The 17,169-nt window shown below is 49.7% G+C and overlaps 1 protein-coding gene across 3 annotated transcripts in view; it reads left to right on the top strand.

Annotated features, from left to right (window-relative positions):
* The window catches only part of KCNIP3 (potassium voltage-gated channel interacting protein 3), a 61,752-nt gene that overhangs the window by 28,492 nt on the left and 16,091 nt on the right, over positions 1 to 17,169 (top strand). Inside the window, exon 1 of one of the 3 annotated variants that reach the window (XM_080931136.1) lies at positions 10,828 to 11,246. The exons of the other annotated variants lie outside the window; for them this stretch is intronic. Within the exon in view, the coding sequence (XP_080787262.1) occupies positions 11,144 to 11,246 (103 nt within the window). The 5' untranslated portion in view covers positions 10,828 to 11,143. Of the gene's footprint in view, positions 1 to 10,827; positions 11,247 to 17,169 lie in introns of those variants that run through there. 3 annotated transcript variants of the gene reach the window in all.

Here is a 17,169-nt window from a genome sequence, read left to right as displayed (position 1 = left end):
ATCCGAAGAGACAAGAAGAGCCACAGACAGACAGACAGACCTGCAGGGACATAGGTTACGGTTGAAAGATACCAGGTTCTGGAACAACCTAGTACCTGGTTGTTTCCATGGGATCACCCTGAGGTGTGCGGCATGCCCCCTAAAAACACACACTGATGGAACAGTGTTTTACATTACAGTGCAGGGTGTCTCAGACTTGAAGCCATCAGCATCTCAGCCTTATGGGTGCTGGGTTCACAAGCACGACCTGCCCCCCCCCCCCCCCTTTGTTTAAATGTTCCAGCGAAGTGAGTCTGAGGGACGGATCTGGTCAAGAAGTGGAGATACTTCAGTTCTTTCCGGTCCCTATTGTACTGCTGTGTGACCTGACAGTGCAGGGTAGAGTTTGCTTGTTCCATCTGGCCTATGGAAGCCAAGTGGCAGTGTGAGAAGATGCTACTTCTCTGGTCACACTGCCATTGGAGTGACTGTTAAAAAGAATAAAAGAAAATACCCAGACCATATGAATGCTCCATGGCCCTGGGGATAAATCCAATAGGACCTCTGTATGGGACTCCTGGCTTTTTGTCTTCCTCTTCCTTTGAGATCTACAGTAGAGACCTCCTCCAGTCCCCAGTATGCCCCTGCTCCCACTGTGTCCCTGACCAATGCACCTGGCATCCCCTTTATGGCAACCCTGACCCTCAACCCTGAGCATGAAACCTCCCAACTCCTTCCATGAACCCCCTCGAGTCCCCTGTTTGGGACAGCAGCTTCTGCCTTCTCTGCCACAAGCAAACCGTTTCCTGTTATGACTGGTTAATGGCCAGTCTCCTCTGGAGTGGAATCATTCCTCAGGGTCAGGGCTGGATCTGCCATCTTTGGTGCTGTGTTTGGTAGACACATGGGGGAAAGTCCAGCAGATGTCTGTTAAAGGAATACATGTGTGTGTTAAAGAAAAGATCCCGGAATCTTACATCTTTCTAGACAGAGGGAAGAATTTAAAACCACCTCCCCTCTAGATTTGACAGTGTCTCCTCTATACTTCCCTAATGGCCTTTCAAGTCCCTCTGGCATCTCCCCTACCCTGAGGTAGGTGGGGAGCGCTTCCTGCGGAAAGGTGGGAAAGGGATGCTGAGTATTTTCAAGGCAGCTCTCTGAGCATGATCATTTAAGCCTGGCACTTCTGGAGACAGCTTAGGGCAAGTCCTAGGATGGGTATGAACGAGGCCATGGCTAGTGCCTGATATTTTGTATATGAGTTCCAAGGATTACATCTGGAACATATGAACAGTGACAATCAAGACCTGGAGATATCATCACCATTACCACTATTGTCTAAGTTCCACACTGCCTTGGGTTCAGAGAGGACAGGACGCTGCTTGAGGCTCCTCAGCTCATTGAAGGTCAGGGATGAGGACCATTCCTAAGCCTTTCTCACCCCCTCCCTGCCCCCATGTGCTCTCTGACATCTTCTCCATGTATAAGAGCCTGAGGTTTTGTTTGATGCCTCCAGCTGATGCAGGACGTTGGTACTAGGCATACCTCACTGAGCTGTCAGAGGACACCACGGGGGTGGAGATGCTGGCAGCAAGCATCCCGGATGGAAATTCCCCAAGACACCCCTGGGCCCTGTGCTTCAGTTCCAACAACCAAATGCTTATATCCTGGACATCTTCACAGATCAGCACAAGGCTGGGACTTGAGAGCACTTTGTGTCGATGTCATCATCGTGAGGATTGATGGCAATGTGTGACTAGGATGAATGCCAGGGGCAACAAACTAACTCTGAGCCAGCCAGCGAAGCTTCCTGGGCATCTTTTGTGCTCAGGACTCTGGCCTGGGTCCATGGGGGTTGGAATAACACTGTATTAACCCTGAGACTGACACTCTACAGATCTCTGGGACAGGATTAAGGAGTGCTTTCCCAATACTGAATACAGATCATCCTGGCTCTGATCTCCCGTCTGATCATTCATTACCATGTCCTGTAACTAGCAGAGAGATGGGAAAGCCAACTCCACCCAAGAAACAAATTTACTGAAAGAAATTCACAGACCAGCATGGTGAGCACTGTACAAACTTGGGTTCAAAGTGAGGTTGGTGAGAAAGCAAGGACTGTAGGTCTGACCCCTGTCGTGTTGGAGCTGTTTAGTTGCCCTACATGGGAAGTTCTTCAAGTGGAAGAGAATGGGGGAGTTCTCTACCACCGAGACCAGGGGATACACTGACTTCATATTCCTCCATCTATTGCCTGTTCAGAAATGTTTGGCTCTCATGAGGTTAGATAGAAGCTCGCTATGTCTTGCTGGGGATTAAGACATATAGAGCAATCCAAGGGACAGTTAAACAGGACACTGGCTGCTTTTGTTTCCTCTCTGTTGTTGTGATAAACAACACTCTTAATATACTCAACTCAGAAGGAAAAAGGGTTTCTTCATCTTATACTTCCAGGTAAGAGGTCCTCATTGAGGGAAGTCAGAGCAGGAAGCAGAAACCATGGAGAAATCCTGGTATCTGGTTTTGCTCACTAGCTTATTCTTATAAATCTTTTTTCTTTTTCTTCTTTTTTTTCTTTCTTTTTGGTTTGTTTAGTTTTGTTTCTTTTTGTTTTAATTTTTCCCTGGCTGTCCTAGAACTCGCTCTGTAGATCAGGCTGACCTCGAACTCAGGGAGATCTGCCTGCTTCTGCCTCCTGAGTTCTGGGATTTAAAAAAAAGGCATCACCACCCACCCTGATGTATCTTTCTTATACAGCTCAGGACCATCTGCATAGGGAATGCCACCACCCACAGAGGGCTGGGTTCTCCTACACCAATTAACCATCAAGGAAATCCCCCCAGCTGAATTACCTTCTCAGGTGATACTAGGTTGTGTCAAGTTAATACTTAATAGATAATGTTAACTAGGACACAGGACTATTTGAGGGCCCTCCTTTAAATGGTGACAATGGTTAGATGGCTAGAGCCACAATGATATTTGGGGATATGTACCCATATCCAAATCACTCGGTCCTCTCAGGCCTTCCAAGTCTTTCTTGGCCGTAAAATTCATAGGAACCAGAATCACTTAAGAAACACTCATCTCTTACTTCCTGAGGCAAAATAAAAATAAAACACAATTCTAAAAATGAAGGTGGCTTTAGAAAAGAGTTTCCTCATTAACTAAGAGGGTTTCCCCCACATAATATACAGACCAATGGCCAGCTTGTCCCTGGGGACATGCAACAGTATCTTGCTACCTGGCAGGTTCTTCATATGACAAGGTGTGTACGTTGTTGACAAGGAAGATGGCAAGCCTATGTCTCTTGTCCCCATGAGTGTTTCCATTGCTATTTCATCCCCCACTTCACGATTTCTTTCTTCCTAATCTTGAGGAAATCCTGAAGGATGAAGACCTGACTTCCAGCTGCTTCACAGAGATCAGAGACAGTTAGCCCTGTCTGTCCTAGAATGGAGATTCTTAGACAGTTCTGGGGAGGGAGAGGCAGGTGGCTGTCTGAGTTCGATGCCAGCCTTGTCTACAGAGCAAGTTCCAGAACATCAGGGAGAGCAGGGAGTGAGAGGGAGGGAGGGTTCTACGCAGAAAAAAAAAAAAAAAAAAACTGGATGTTGGTGGCACATTGCCTTTAATCTCTGCCAAGGATACAGAAAGGAACCCTGTCTTGACCCCCCCCCCCCAAAGAAAACAAATGAAAGAAAGCCTTGGGCACACGATGGAACCAGGACAGGACTAACGTTCCCCTTCTGCCTGTTTCTATTCTGTATTGATGAAGCGTTTCTCATAGCTGAGGCTGACCTTAAGCTCTTGTCATTCTGTCTGCTTCTCCTGAGCAATAGGACTGTAGGCACGCACTGCCCTGCTTGGCACCTTCCTCATCTGGAAGACACTCTAAAGCTGGCCATTTACTTTTCCTTCCCTGAGCATTTTCAGAGTGGTTAGTTAGTCCGTTGTGGTCTGGACTCTTCTTATTTGCTATGACTAATTGTGGTTTTTCTTCTTTCCCCTGACCGGGATTTGTTTAGCTCATTGAATCTGTTTAATATCTTTCAACCATTTCTGATTTTTTTTTCAAGTTCTGTTAGTATTTTTCTAGTTTTTTTGTTTTATTTTGTTTTGTTTTTGTCCTTTTCTCCTGGGACTCCAACTATACATTTATTAGGCCTTATCTTTTTAAAAATCTCATATTCAATTCTCTTTTTCTTCCATTCATTTTAGTCCACTTACATTTAATGTAATCCCTCAGATAGCTGGACTTGGAACTGACATCCTTTGCCTCATGCCTTTTGTGCTCTTCTCTTCTTTTACTGTTATGTCTTGTGTTCATACTCTTATTTACTGGCATTAAAAAAAAATCTTGGTTGAGTAGTGATCTAAACACATGTCCTGCTATGTCATCTTCTCAGGGTGATGTTTTCTGGGTTCTTTCTAGGGTTTTGATTCTCAGCATTTTCAACAATATGCTCAGAGATAGTGACAAAATGCTTGCCAGATTTCTAACACTGAAACAAAACACTTGTGGTGACTCAGTGAGGGAAAAGGTTTGTTTGCCTCACAGTTTTGGAGATTTGAGCCCATGGTCTCTAGGCCCTGCCATTTTGGGTTTGCAGTGGTGCTTTATGTCATGGCCAGAGCACAGGAGGCCTCAGGAGAGCCACAGAGCCAAAGAAAGAGTGTGTGTCAGGATCTAAATATGGACATTCCTCAGTGACCTAATTTTCTTCTACTAGGCCCAACTTTCTAAAGATTCTACTTGGTTTGTGGGGGGATGTGGGTGGGAAGGTAGGAGGGATTGAGCACCCAGGGTCTCTCACATAGGCTAGGCAAGTGCTCTACCATTGAACTATATAACCCCAGCTCTCTGCCACTTAACCGTATCATGAGCTGGGGAGCAAGACTTTGGTAAATGAGCCTCCGGGGAATGCTCACACAATAGCAGAGACAGAGACAGACCAGAGTCTGTCCTTCAGAGCTCCAATTTGATCTGATTAAAAGCATACTAAACTGCTGTTCTGAAGCCCTTTTCTGCTGAGTTCCGTCATCCTGGTCATCTCTGGGTTCTGAGTCGACATCGTGATCAGCTCCTTTTTCACTCTTAGAGCTAAAGATCTTCCATCACATGCTGGATACCGTGATTTATTAAGAGGCCTGATATTAAGTTATTCCCCTATAAAGATCGAGGAGGGTTGGGGGAGGGTTCTGGAGAGATAGTTTGCTGGGTTTGGTGCTTGCTGTGCAAGCATGATGAGCTAACTTTGGATCCCCAGCATCCACAGGAAAGCTGAGAACCACCCCACCATTGTGAAGATAGACAGGTGAGTCCCAGAGGCTTTCTGGACAGCCAGTCTAGCTGGTCAACCTCAAGTTTAGTAAGACGTCCTGTTTAACAGACATACACGCAGGCACGATCACCACGCACGCACGCACACACACACACACACACACACACACTGAATTTTGGGCTGGGAATGTAACTCAGTTGTAGAAGTGTATGCATGATATGTATAAAGCCCTTGATTCAATCACACCCACTGCATAAGTGAGACGTGCTGGTACCTGCCTATCATCCCAGAGCTTCGGTGATAGAGGCAGGAAAATCCGGTGTTCAAGGCCAACCTGAGCTCCATGAGATCTTGTCTCAATTTTTAGAAAAAAAAAAATTAAAGGAAAAAGAAAGACTTTTGTTTTTAGAGTTGTCAGATTCTAGGACTACTGGGCTTTGAGGTCTCAGATGCTCAAGGCAGACCCAGTGCCAGCTGCCTGGTGATCCAGCTGTAGAAGTCTCAGCTGCCTTTCTAGCAGCAAGTCTGCCTGTGTGCCTCCATGCTCCCTGCGGTAACAATAATAAACCAAACCTCTGAGCTATAAGCTAGCCCCAGTTAAGTGTTTCCTTATGAGTTGCCCTGGTCATGGTGTCTCTTCACGGCAATAGAAACCCTAATAAAAACAGGCCTGAAAGCCATGACTTTGTCCAACGAAGCTCCACCCTCTAAATGTTCCATTGACTCCCAATAGCACCAAAGACAAGCAACCCTACTTTAGCACATGAGCCTTTCAGGAGACATTTACCATCTACCCCATAACTCTGTGGCTCCCTCCTTCCCTGGATCCAACCTGTCAACCCATCCCTGCACTCTGTTTTATTCCCTTCATCTCAGTGAACACCGGCATGAGGCCGTTTGGAGCACCGTCATTTAGGGCAGCATACGGAGTGGAAGGACGAGATAGATGCGGGGCTCTTTTCGTGTGCTTCCTTCTCACGAGGATCATCACCCTGCACCCACTGCTGCTCGGTGTTCTTAGAGAGCTGCTGTGTGGAGTCCGTGCGGGCCTGAAGGGTGTCTTCAGTCCTGAGCTGACTCTGCTGCCAATCCCTCCATCACTCAGGTTCTCATTCCCCATGTTCAAGAGGTTTGAGGTACCAAGGAATGGTGGAAAATACAGATTTAGGGCTGGCAACATGTCTCGGTCAGTAAAGGTGCTTGCTGCCAAGACTTTCATGACCTGAGTTCAGCCTCTGGGACCCACATGCTGGAAAAAGAGAACCAACTCCTAACAATTGTCTTCTACATACACGCTATGGCATGTGCATGCGCGGGCGCACAAACACACATACACACACATGCACACACACACACTATGTTGGCTTTTCTTTCTTACCACTCAAATGAGCATCTCTGGTTCGTTAGGGCCCTGCCCTATGCAAGTGTCTGTCGAGATTCTTTCTTCCTTGTGGCTCTGCCTTCCTCTCCCTGGAACCTCATCCTGAATTGAGCTGCATGTCTGAGGCCCTTCTACAACTTGTGCGTGTTCAGAACAGGAGGGAGACTCACCTATTGTCAACAGGGCTGGATTGGGAATTACCTGGGAGACACACCTGTGAATGTGCCTGTTTCCAGAGATTTAACTGAAGGAAGGCCCACCCTGAGTGTGGTCAGCAGCATCCTAAGTGCTGAGAGCCTTGCCTAAATAAAAAAGATGGGAGGAGGCAGCTAAGCACCAGCGCTCATCTCTCTGAGCCCTAGACCGCCAGGTCTGTATCCCCCCTCGAACGTTCTTTTTGAGAGTCTGGCCTTCATAACCAGTAAGTAATGTATTAATTAGGATCCTCTTGGTTACAAGTAACAGCAACCCAACACAAGTTGTTGGCCTACGCAATGGTGGGCTTACTGGCTCACACATCTGACAGGTAGATGTTTAAAAGTGCTGAATGCAAGCACACAGCAGCTACTGCTTTTCCTCTTATCTCCCCAGGGGACGACATTCTCGAGGTCCTTGTTTTCACCTCAGGGTGCCCGCTGACTCCATAAGTTTCGTGGAGGGCTCTCCTGGTCCCGGTCCCATCTAACATCCGACTTGAGCTGCTCACTGTAGAGGTAGAAGGCAGCTCAGAGAACGGAGGCGGGGGGGGGGGGGGAGGCGCAGGCCAGTGCCATTCAAATATCCGAAACCACCACTCTGTGGTTTCAGGGGCAAAGAGCCTGGCAAATGGCAAAGCAGTCCTGGTGCAGTTACTGAGTCTGGATAGTGATGGTGAGCAGACAAATGTCGCCTGTGTTGAGGCACAGCCACAGTCATAGGGTTAAATGTAAAAAGGACAGAATCTCATGTCCATCTTGAGATGGTGGCTTTGGTGGCTGAGTGGAGCAGTGGGGGATGGAGATCTATGTCAGGAGTCCAGGACGGAGGAATGGGGTGTGACTGAGCTGCTGGTGTAGAGCAGAGAGGGATAAGGCATGGTGCCAGGGGTTGATGGGAAGAGGGTGGGATGCAGAGGAAGACTAGGGGTGTCACAGGCTGGAGGGAATGGAGAGGGTCAGCTTTGGGTGTGACACACCCAGGACACCATCTGTGAGGTAACTTTTTGCTTGTGAGATTCCACTCCTGGGCAGCTTAGTTTCTCTGAAGCACAAGAACACTTCATTATTGAACAATGCCTGCTCTGCCCAGTAGCATGAACCAGAACTAAGGGAGCCCTGTTCCCTGGAGAGCTGGTACTAGTACAGCTTGCTGAGCTGGTCCCTGGGAATAGGTCCTGAGATGGGACTGGAGTCAGAATCTTCGGAGCCTGGGCTAGCTTGGTGTCTGGAGCAGGAAAGAGCATGTCATGTCAGTGAGACTCCCAAGTCCCCAGCCTTGAAAAACTAGCAGCAGAGCTGTATGAGAAATAAGAGACAAAGGGACACAGGAGGTGGAAACAGCCAGAAACGAAGCACAGGGAGTTCAGGGAAGGTCACCAAGCAGGGCTGGTATTATCTTGGTAGGCTTCCTGGAGACAGCACCAAGGAGCAGCTTCAACATCCCAGGCCAAAAGGACACTGTGACCTCAAGTGTAACCTCTGTAGACTCCAAACCAGCTTTGTCTGATAACTCCCTAAACCAGACAGGGCTTCCAGACCCCCTGAGCATCCTACACACCCTAAGGCCTTCAAATGAGCTCTGCCCCTCGACTTATTTAGAAAGCCTGGGCTGCTCCTCTAAGTGGCTCCTTCATCTTCCCCTGCAGAGATCCCCACTCTATACCTTCCCAGTATCTTAGCCACCGGTCGTTTTCCTAAAGGCTATGCAAGTGCTGCCACTTCCCGGGTTGTGGCTGCATCCGTGGGAACGGGAACGTGAGAAGGATGAATGCTAGCCAAAGTAAACAGCCCCCCTTGGGGCGTGGCTGACAGAGGGCGTGGCCTGACTTTTTCTGGCTGGGAGAAGCCTGAGCTAGCGCTTAGTCTGGGGAAGAAGGATGTGAGAGAACCGTCACCTAGCGTCAGTGGACCTCGGTTGGACCCGAGGCTGACCGGGCCCAGCTCGGAGCGACCTGGGGAGTCCACTTCCACCCATTAAGCCTGCAGCCCAGACTGTTCATACCGCGGGGCTACTGCGCTCTCGGGCCTCGGATCCACTTAGGCGTCGTTAATATTTTACGCCGCACAGCCAGGGGATCGATGACTTGCTTATAGCTCAGTGCTTATGACGCTTAAACTGGCTTCTGAAGATGCTCAGGAGCACAAGGGAAATTGAGGCAGGGAGGCAGCGGTGGGTGCCAGTATCGGGAGGCTCCTAGGGATGGCTTCTCTGCCACACCTAGTACAGTGGTCTTCCTGCACAGCTGGGCTGAGTGTAAATCATTGGACGGGGAGGGGGGGCGGGAATCAGAACTCAATCAGGTACCACCCGTGGTCTCACTGGATCTTTTATGAGTCCCTAAAGAGGCTAGTCACTGTCCCCATTTTATCGATGGGTAAACTGAGGCTTACAGAGGCTGTGACTCTGGGGATGTCTATTAGGACTTTAAATCCATATGGAAACTAACAGAGACATGGTCTGGGTATTTCTTGGTTCTTAGGTGTGTAATGTATAGGACGCATGAGACCTTCGACTTTCTGGCCTTTTAAACATTTTATCGAGTCGAGTTCTCCAGCAGAGTTGTCTGGCGATTTCGGCCTCTCTGCCTAGATTCTGGCCTTGATCAATGGAGAGACTACAGCCCGATTAACCTAAACTAAAAGCCGTTCACTTTCAGCTCCTTAAAATTCTTGTCCAAATCCCGGCTTTTGATTAATTAGGCAGGTTAAAGTGAGGCTGGGAACTGTGTGGCTCCCATCAGTGAAGCGCCGGTCCAGAATTTAACCCGCTGACAGTTTCCTTGTCTATAAAACAGGAGATGAGGAATGTCCATTGTGGGAACTCTTTAAATGTATCCAGCCAACAGCATGGCCCCCATATGTGAGCTCCAGCACAGATGGGGTGGGCGCAGAGCCTCTGCTAGGGCTTCTATCCCCACCCGAGGCTAGAACTGATGCACTTTGAATAACTGGGCGAGTAGTTCTTAAACTCCTAAAGACGGCTGAGGCTGTTCGGGTTGGGGGTGGGAACAGCGTCTTTAGGCGTGAGGCGGTTCTCAATTTCTCCTTCTGCTAAAAAGAAAGAAGGGGTTGGGATTAGCGGCGGCAGCACTTCCCACCTGGTCCCTCTGGGTTGTTGGGGACTCCCGGGGTGCGCTGCGCCCGCTGGGAGGCAGCAGAGAGTCAGCACTGCGCCCAGCACGCGAAGGCGCATCACAGCCTGGAGCATCTACAGCTTCGCCCTGCCACTCCCCTCCCTCCTCCTTCCTTTCTATGGCTTCTTTGGCCCTACCCAGTGCCCTAAAGGAAAGAAACACGCCCACAAACTAGCACAGCTCTCAGCTGCAGCTTAGATCTTCCCGACGTCCAGAAAGGCAAACTGGCCCTCTATGGAAAAAGCTCAAAGTCCGAGACTTGACCAAAGTCACACAGCAGTCAGAACTTGAACTCAATTCAGGCTCCAGAGCTAAAGCCAGAGCTTCCTCCTAAAGCCTCGGGAGAGCAAGTAGGTTTCCAGAACTGGCGAACTCTGGATACCAACTTCTCCATCTTCAAAGAAGGGTGGGTCGGGATCAAGTTAAATCTTAAGCTGTGGGCTGAGTTGCAGGAAACAACCAGGAGACTCGGTGCTTCCCGGATCCTACGCACCCCTCCCACTGACTCTCTTGCAGGGAGTGTGGGCCACTGTGCCCCTCCTCCTGAGCACCCCGCTCCCTCCAGCGGGTGGGGAAACCGCAGACCGCGCGGCCTCCCCGAGGCTGGCAGGGGGAGCGGTGGCGACGCGCCAGGTTCAGTCTGGAGCTGGACCGTGTAGGGCGGGGCCTCATCCCTCCCGCCTCTTCCTGGACTGGCGAGGAGGGGCCGCAAGGGACGAGTCCCAGAGTAGTCGCTGCGCCTAGGCCAATGAGCGCGCGGGGAGCCGCGATGGAGCCTGGGGCGGCCCGGAGCGCCTGGGACCCCCCGCCTGTGTGGCCCCGAGCCCTCGGGGCAGGACTGGGGGCGGCAAAATCGTGCTGTCCCGTGCGGGGAATGGGGGCGCTGCTGGCTCACACTAGTCCCGGGAGCTGCGCCCCACGTTGCAGCTGCCGCCGCGCCTCGAAGTTTGGTGGCTAATTTGGAAAGTTGAGCTTGGGCTCCAGCATCACGATCGGTTCTGCTCACTGCCGCCTTCTCCTCCACGGGGTCCCGGCCCCACCAACACCCGTAGCCCCGCCTGCCCGGGGCATGTGAGCCGCCGCCCCTGAGGCCGGGCGGGAGGCTCCGGCCCCGGCGCCTCCAGGCAGCGCACGGCGGAGGGGTGCGCCCGGGTCCCAACCGCGCTCGCCATGGGCATCCAGGGTATGGAGCTGTGCGCCATGGCCGTGGTGGTGCTGCTGTTCATTGCCGTCCTCAAGCAGTTCGGCATCTTGGAACCCATGTCCATGGAAGGTAACATGTGGCCACCCGCCCCTCTGTGGCTCTTCCCTGGGAGGCCAAGGGTCGGTAGAAGGATAGCTGCCTCGGCTCAGACGCCGCCCCCTCCTGGCTGGGGAGGGCTGGGTCTTGAACTTAGAGGGTAGAACCAACCAAACCAGACTGCGGCTTTGGGATAGATGGGAGGGATGCGCAGGGTGACATCTTGAGCGAGCATTCCTAGCTGACCTAGACTTGCGAGTCCGAGCTGCCTCTGGCTTGGGCCGCTCGGGAGAGGCAGGTGACCCAGGGTGAAGGTGCCAGGATAGACCCAAGACCCAAGGTACCAGTAATCGGCAAATGGCTTGAGACTTTTGCCATTGGTGAGACTGTCCCTTTCACCTTCCATCTGGTGTCCAGTTCCCGGTCTTTATGCAGAACTCCTGTCCCTAAGATCAGTAACCAAATCCGCAACCACATTTCTGTCCTAATAAAATATTAACAGAGAAAACATTACTCTTAAATCAGTCCTGACCATCTCTTAGGGACCCCTGACAAATATCCTTGGACATGAACACCAGCTTCAGGACCCCTACCACTTCTAGGCAGGTTAAAAGGAGGGGCCGTCTCTGGACAAACAGTTGGGCTAAGAAAAAGGAACACCAGATATATATCTTCTCCAGCTGTTCCAAAGGTTCAGGCGTAGTCCTGTTTCTCAAAACTGGAAAAGCGGGGAGGGGCTAGCTTCAGGTCACCCAGGTGCCTTGGCTGCCTTAGGGAGGATGACTATCCTGCTGGTTCAGCACTCTAGCGACCTTGCCAGACACCAATTCTTGGGAATGGAACCCAGAGGCTGGGGGAGGGAGGTTTCTCCCCTGTCTGAGCTGCCTAGCATCCTCTTGGATGTAGGAATGGGTCCCATCCCCCTGCAAAGCGCTGGTGAGAGCCAGAAAGGACAGTCCAGGATGCAAGGCATAACTCTACTCTGCTCCTGGGGGTAGAGTTGGTCCTTTTCCTAGAAGCCTATCACCACACACGCCCCCACAGAAGCCATGAGCTCCCTCCCTCATGTCTCCTTTCTAAATCTGCAAATAAAGACCAGAGAGAAAAAGTTGCTTAAGCCACCACCACCTTGGGCCCTTAGGCTCTAGTTGCTTAAATTTGCAAGAGAGTTGCTTAAACTTGCCTGGCTGGAGATAAAGCTTGGTGGGAAAGATGTGAGGGTGCTTGGGGTTGGAGCAGGGGTGGAGAGAGATTTGCATGCCCCCAGAAGACTTCCTGTGTCTGTCACCTTCCACACATCTCCTATTGGAAGCCTGGAGGGTATGTTGCGTGATGCCCAGGGAACTATGACCATTCCATTGCAAATCCCTGTTTCCCAGGCCTTCTTGAACCTTCACCTCTGCCCTTGCCCAGGAACACCAGTTGGTTCTGTTTCTGTAACACTGCAAAGGTCACAAGGTCATGCCTGTGAGTTCTCAGGAGAACTGTCTTTACAAGGTGGGCAGTATTCCTAAGGTGGTGTATGGTTCGTTTGACCTGCCAGCCAGCCCCCTTTAAGACTGGAACATCCACTTTTCCATCCCACGTGTGCCTCTGGGAGTTCTGGAGTCTCGATACAGGTGGGGAAACACAGTCTGAGCCAGTGAGGCCTGAGAGGGGATCCTGTCATCCTTACGAACTGTAAAGCCCCTTAACCACAACAAGTGTCCGCAGCGCCCTCTGTAAATCAGGTCTGATGACTTAACTCCTGCCCCCACCCCAGTACCATGTCAGGCTTCCAGGGTCAGTACCCTGCTCGCTTGGTTGTATGCTGTCACCACCAGCAACGGGGTGGTTACTAGTAAGAACAGAAAAGTGATTCGGAGTTTAACACGTTTCTTTCATGAAGACAGCTTTCCCCTCCCCCCTGCTTGGGGCCGGTGGGGGGGGGTTGTAAGTTCTAGATGTTCTGTGTTGATGGGGAGTGGTGCCAACTAAGAGCCTAAAGCACCTAGTGGTCACCAGCAGCTAAGGGAGCATCAGATGTGCTGTGAGGAGCCTGAGTCCAGCCATTTGACTGGGTATGAGCTGTTCTACTCGCTGCTGGGGTGAAAGGGGGCTGGCACTCCAGGTCCTTGGCTGTACCACATATGCGCATGTGCAATTAGCCGCATCTTTTGTCTTCTCTGAGCCTCCGTGGTTTTCATCTGTAAGAAAAGAGAATTACCAGTCCTTTGGGGACTGGTAGGAACTAAAGAGCCTGGGGCTTTCCAGAAGATCATCAAGGGGACTCCATTTGGGCCTGGGACTAGGACCCAGCACAGGCTGGGCTGAGGGGCTAGAGTTTAAGTGGTGTCTGGCATGTGGGCTCTGGACCTGGCAAGACCACAGAAGCCCTAAAGTTAAAGCAATACTGCAGGGTTGGTAGCTTCCCCTGGCTGGATGACTTTCAGTGCTACAGGGAGTCCTAAGTCTCTCTCTCTCTCTCTCTCTCTCTCTCTCTGACTGAGCCTTGCTTGAGGCACTGGTAGAGGGTATCCCAGTTGCTGTGTCCCCGGTGTCTTTGAAATACTGCTGAGGTACTTCTCTGCCCCCCCCCCCCCCCGCAGAAGCCTCAACTCCTATATACCTGGGCTTCCTCACTGCCCCACACTCACACAAGGTGGATTCCTGAGTTCCTTTGTTAGTTTATAATCTGTCTCTGCTAGGTGCCAAGAGCATTGGGGCATAGCTATGTGTTCACTGTAGTTCCTGTGCCTGGCACCATGCTTGGGACCAGACAGCTGCTTAATGGGGATCTGTTGACTCTTTAAGAGATTCTTCCCAACAAGGAGAGGAAACTGGGGCCTTCTCTCTGCTTCCAGCCCCTGGTGCCCACCAAACCTGCCAAGGAGAGACACCGATCCGATTGGGCATGAAGGGGGCCTCTATGTGTCGGGGGTGAGGTCTGCTCCTGAGTGTACAGAGCCTGGGAGATGGTCGATGTCGAGGGGGGTATGTGTAACTGGATGGGGAGCAAGGAACATGATGTAGGGGGCCCGGCCAGGTGATTGGGGCACTGGTTGGTATTTTGGGGAAAAGGTGCTAAATAGAGTCTCACTAGGTAGCCCAAACTGGCCCCAAATTTGTGATCTTCCTGCCTCTACCCCATCCCGGGATTGTAGATATGTTGTCTGTCATGTCTGGATAGAACAGTGGTTCTCAATAGCACTGTTCAGTGTACTATCTGAGGGGCTTTGAAAACACACTTAGTATGTCCACCCCTGGCATTCAATGCCTGAGGCCTCTAGGCAGATTTTGCTTTAGGAACATTGCCTTTTATTCTTAGAGAGGTCTGGAATCTCTGTGTGGAGTTCCAACGCTGGACTCTCAGAGGCAGGCCGGGTTAAATTCACAGGTACAAGACCTTCAAGGGTTAGCAATCAGGGTTTCCCAGTGTGTCCCATGCCAGGGGCAGGAGCATCCCTCTGGGTTGTTAGACATGAACATCCAGTCAGGTCTAGTAGGTCAGATTTATTATAAACCCAGCTTCAGGGGAGGCAAAGGCAGGAGCGTAAGTGACTCCCTAGGTTAGTCAGTTGAAAGCTAGACTGGGCAACTTGATGAGACCGTGTATCAAAATAAGTTGAAAACAGACTGAGACAGGTCCCAGAGAAACAGAAGCTCTGGGTGGACAGTACTTCGACCTACTATGCACACACCAGCTCCACAGAAAGACCTTCAGGTCAGGCACAAACTCAAGAGAGGGGAAGGCATTATATTGAGTATTCAGAGCACAGGTTACACACACACACACACACACACACACACACACACACACACTACACAGAGCACAGATCCAGGTCCTTCTTACCTGGTTTGGCCATTAGCTTACTTTGTGACTGTGCCTTTAAGTTCAAGGGCTCACTTTGCTGGTCTTTGAAATGAAAATCATATCAGATTCTTCCCATATTGTTCACTGGGTGGTGTATAATTTTTAAAAAAAATTTTTTTTTGAAAGGGTAGAGATGGGAACTCAGAGCCAGGATTCCTGTAGCTTGGGTGCAAGGTTGACAGATCCTTACTCCAAGCCCTTTGTCTGCCTCATGGCCCAGGGCCATTCTGTCACAGGATACCAGGGTCTGTATTAAAAAGGACACTATCTTCAAAGTCCCTATGTTCCTGCCCACACCCACCTGTGGGCTCATCGTTAAAGGCCTCAGCATGCTCAGAACTACCTGGCAAACAGCTGGTGTTCCATAGATTAGTCTAGTATCTGTTAGACCAGACTATCTAGTCTAGTCTGTATCACAGTCCCACAGACTGGGGAAGTTATAAAGACAGAAGGTTGATGATACCTTCTGTTCTGACGCTTTCCAGATTGAGGTCTGTCTGTGAATAGGTTCTTACTGGAAACATCCCCTGGGCAGTTCAAGGCATTGTATGGGGAGAGATAAGGAACTTACACAAGTTTCTCTTATGGTCTCTTACAAATCCGCCAAGATGGGCTCAAGAGATATAGCTCATTGGTTAAGAGCTCTGACTGTTCTTCCAGAGGTACTGAGTTCAATTTCCAGCTACCACAAAGTGGCTCATAATTATCTGTAATGGGGTCCAATGACCTCATCTGGTATGTCTGAAGACAGCTACAGTCAGTGTGTAGTGTGTGTGTGTGTGTGTATAATTAAAAAAAAAAAAAAGAAAGAAACTAGAAGCTACCAAGATTCCATTATGGGGGTTCTATCCTGATCCCATTATCCCAGTCACTACCCAAAAATTCCCCTCAGAATATCATAGTTGAATTCAGTTCCTACTCATCACATGAAGCCTAAAAGGGATCAATGTAGTTTTCATAGGATCCTGGTTAGTTCCCAAAGGAACAGAAACGAACAAAAGCAAGCCTGACTCTGAATCTCTGTTTTCTACCATGTTATAATACATCCAGAGGAGCCCTCACCAGGAACCCTCCTGTTTGGGTCCTTCAGTTACCAGAATTATGAACCAAACAGATCTCTTCATCAGGTACCCAGTCTTGAGTACTTTAAAAGATTTTAATGTTTTTCATGTGTATGGGTTCTTGTGGTGGTTTGAATGAGAACCTAGAGGTTCATACATTTGAATACTTGGTCTCCATTTGGTAGAACTGTTTAGGAAGGATTAGGAGATGTGGCATTGTTGGAGAAGGTATGTTACTGGGGGAAGGCTTTGAGGTTTCAAAACACTTGCACCACCACCCCCCCCCTCTGTCTGTCTCCAACTTTTGGATCAAAAGAGCTCTTGGCAGTTTCTGCCAGCATGTCCTAGTTCCACCATTATAGACGCTAACCTTAGATATCATAAGTTCCCAATAAAATCTTCCATATGTTGCCTTGGTCATGGTGTCTTATCATAGCAATAGAAAAATAACTAAGACAGAAGTTGGCACTAGGAAGAGAAGGATGCTTTGGAACTTTGGACTAGGAAAACTGTCGGATGCTGTACACAGGTTTTCCTGGGCTATCTTAATAGGAACTCAGAAAACTATGAAGGCCCAGCTCAAGAGGTTTCAGAACAATATTAGCTGCTGGAGTGGAGACCATTCTTAGGGTATTTTTGGTAAAGAATGTGACTGCTTTCTGTCCTTGTCCTAAGAATCTGCCTGAGGCTAAGTTAAGAAGGACTGATTTCCCCTACAGAGCAGACTTCAGTACAGCCTATGTTGACTTAGCCTTTGCCATGTGGTTATTAGTAATCACCGTTATAAAGTTCTACGGTGAAAAAGAGCAAGCAAGGCAAAACCAAATATAAAACAAACAGTTTTAAATGAAAAAATAACCTAGGGAAATTTAACATTGGAGCCAATGCTTGTGCTGAAAGAGATAAGATTAAAGAAAGGTTTGTTCTAAAATGGAATGGAGGTTGGGTGGGCGGTACCTTCAGGGAAAGACCCCGCCCAGCTAAGCTTCCAACTTGTGCAAAGGAAAGACTGGGGGAAATTTTCTGCTCCTAAAACAAACAA

The sequence above is a fragment of the Micromys minutus genome (assembly GCF_963924665.1).
Source record: "Micromys minutus genome assembly, chromosome: 17".
NCBI classification, from domain to species: domain Eukaryota; kingdom Metazoa; phylum Chordata; class Mammalia; order Rodentia; family Muridae; genus Micromys; species Micromys minutus.
Note: the sequence above shows the minus strand (reverse complement) of the source record. Positions and strands in the feature narration are given on the sequence as shown.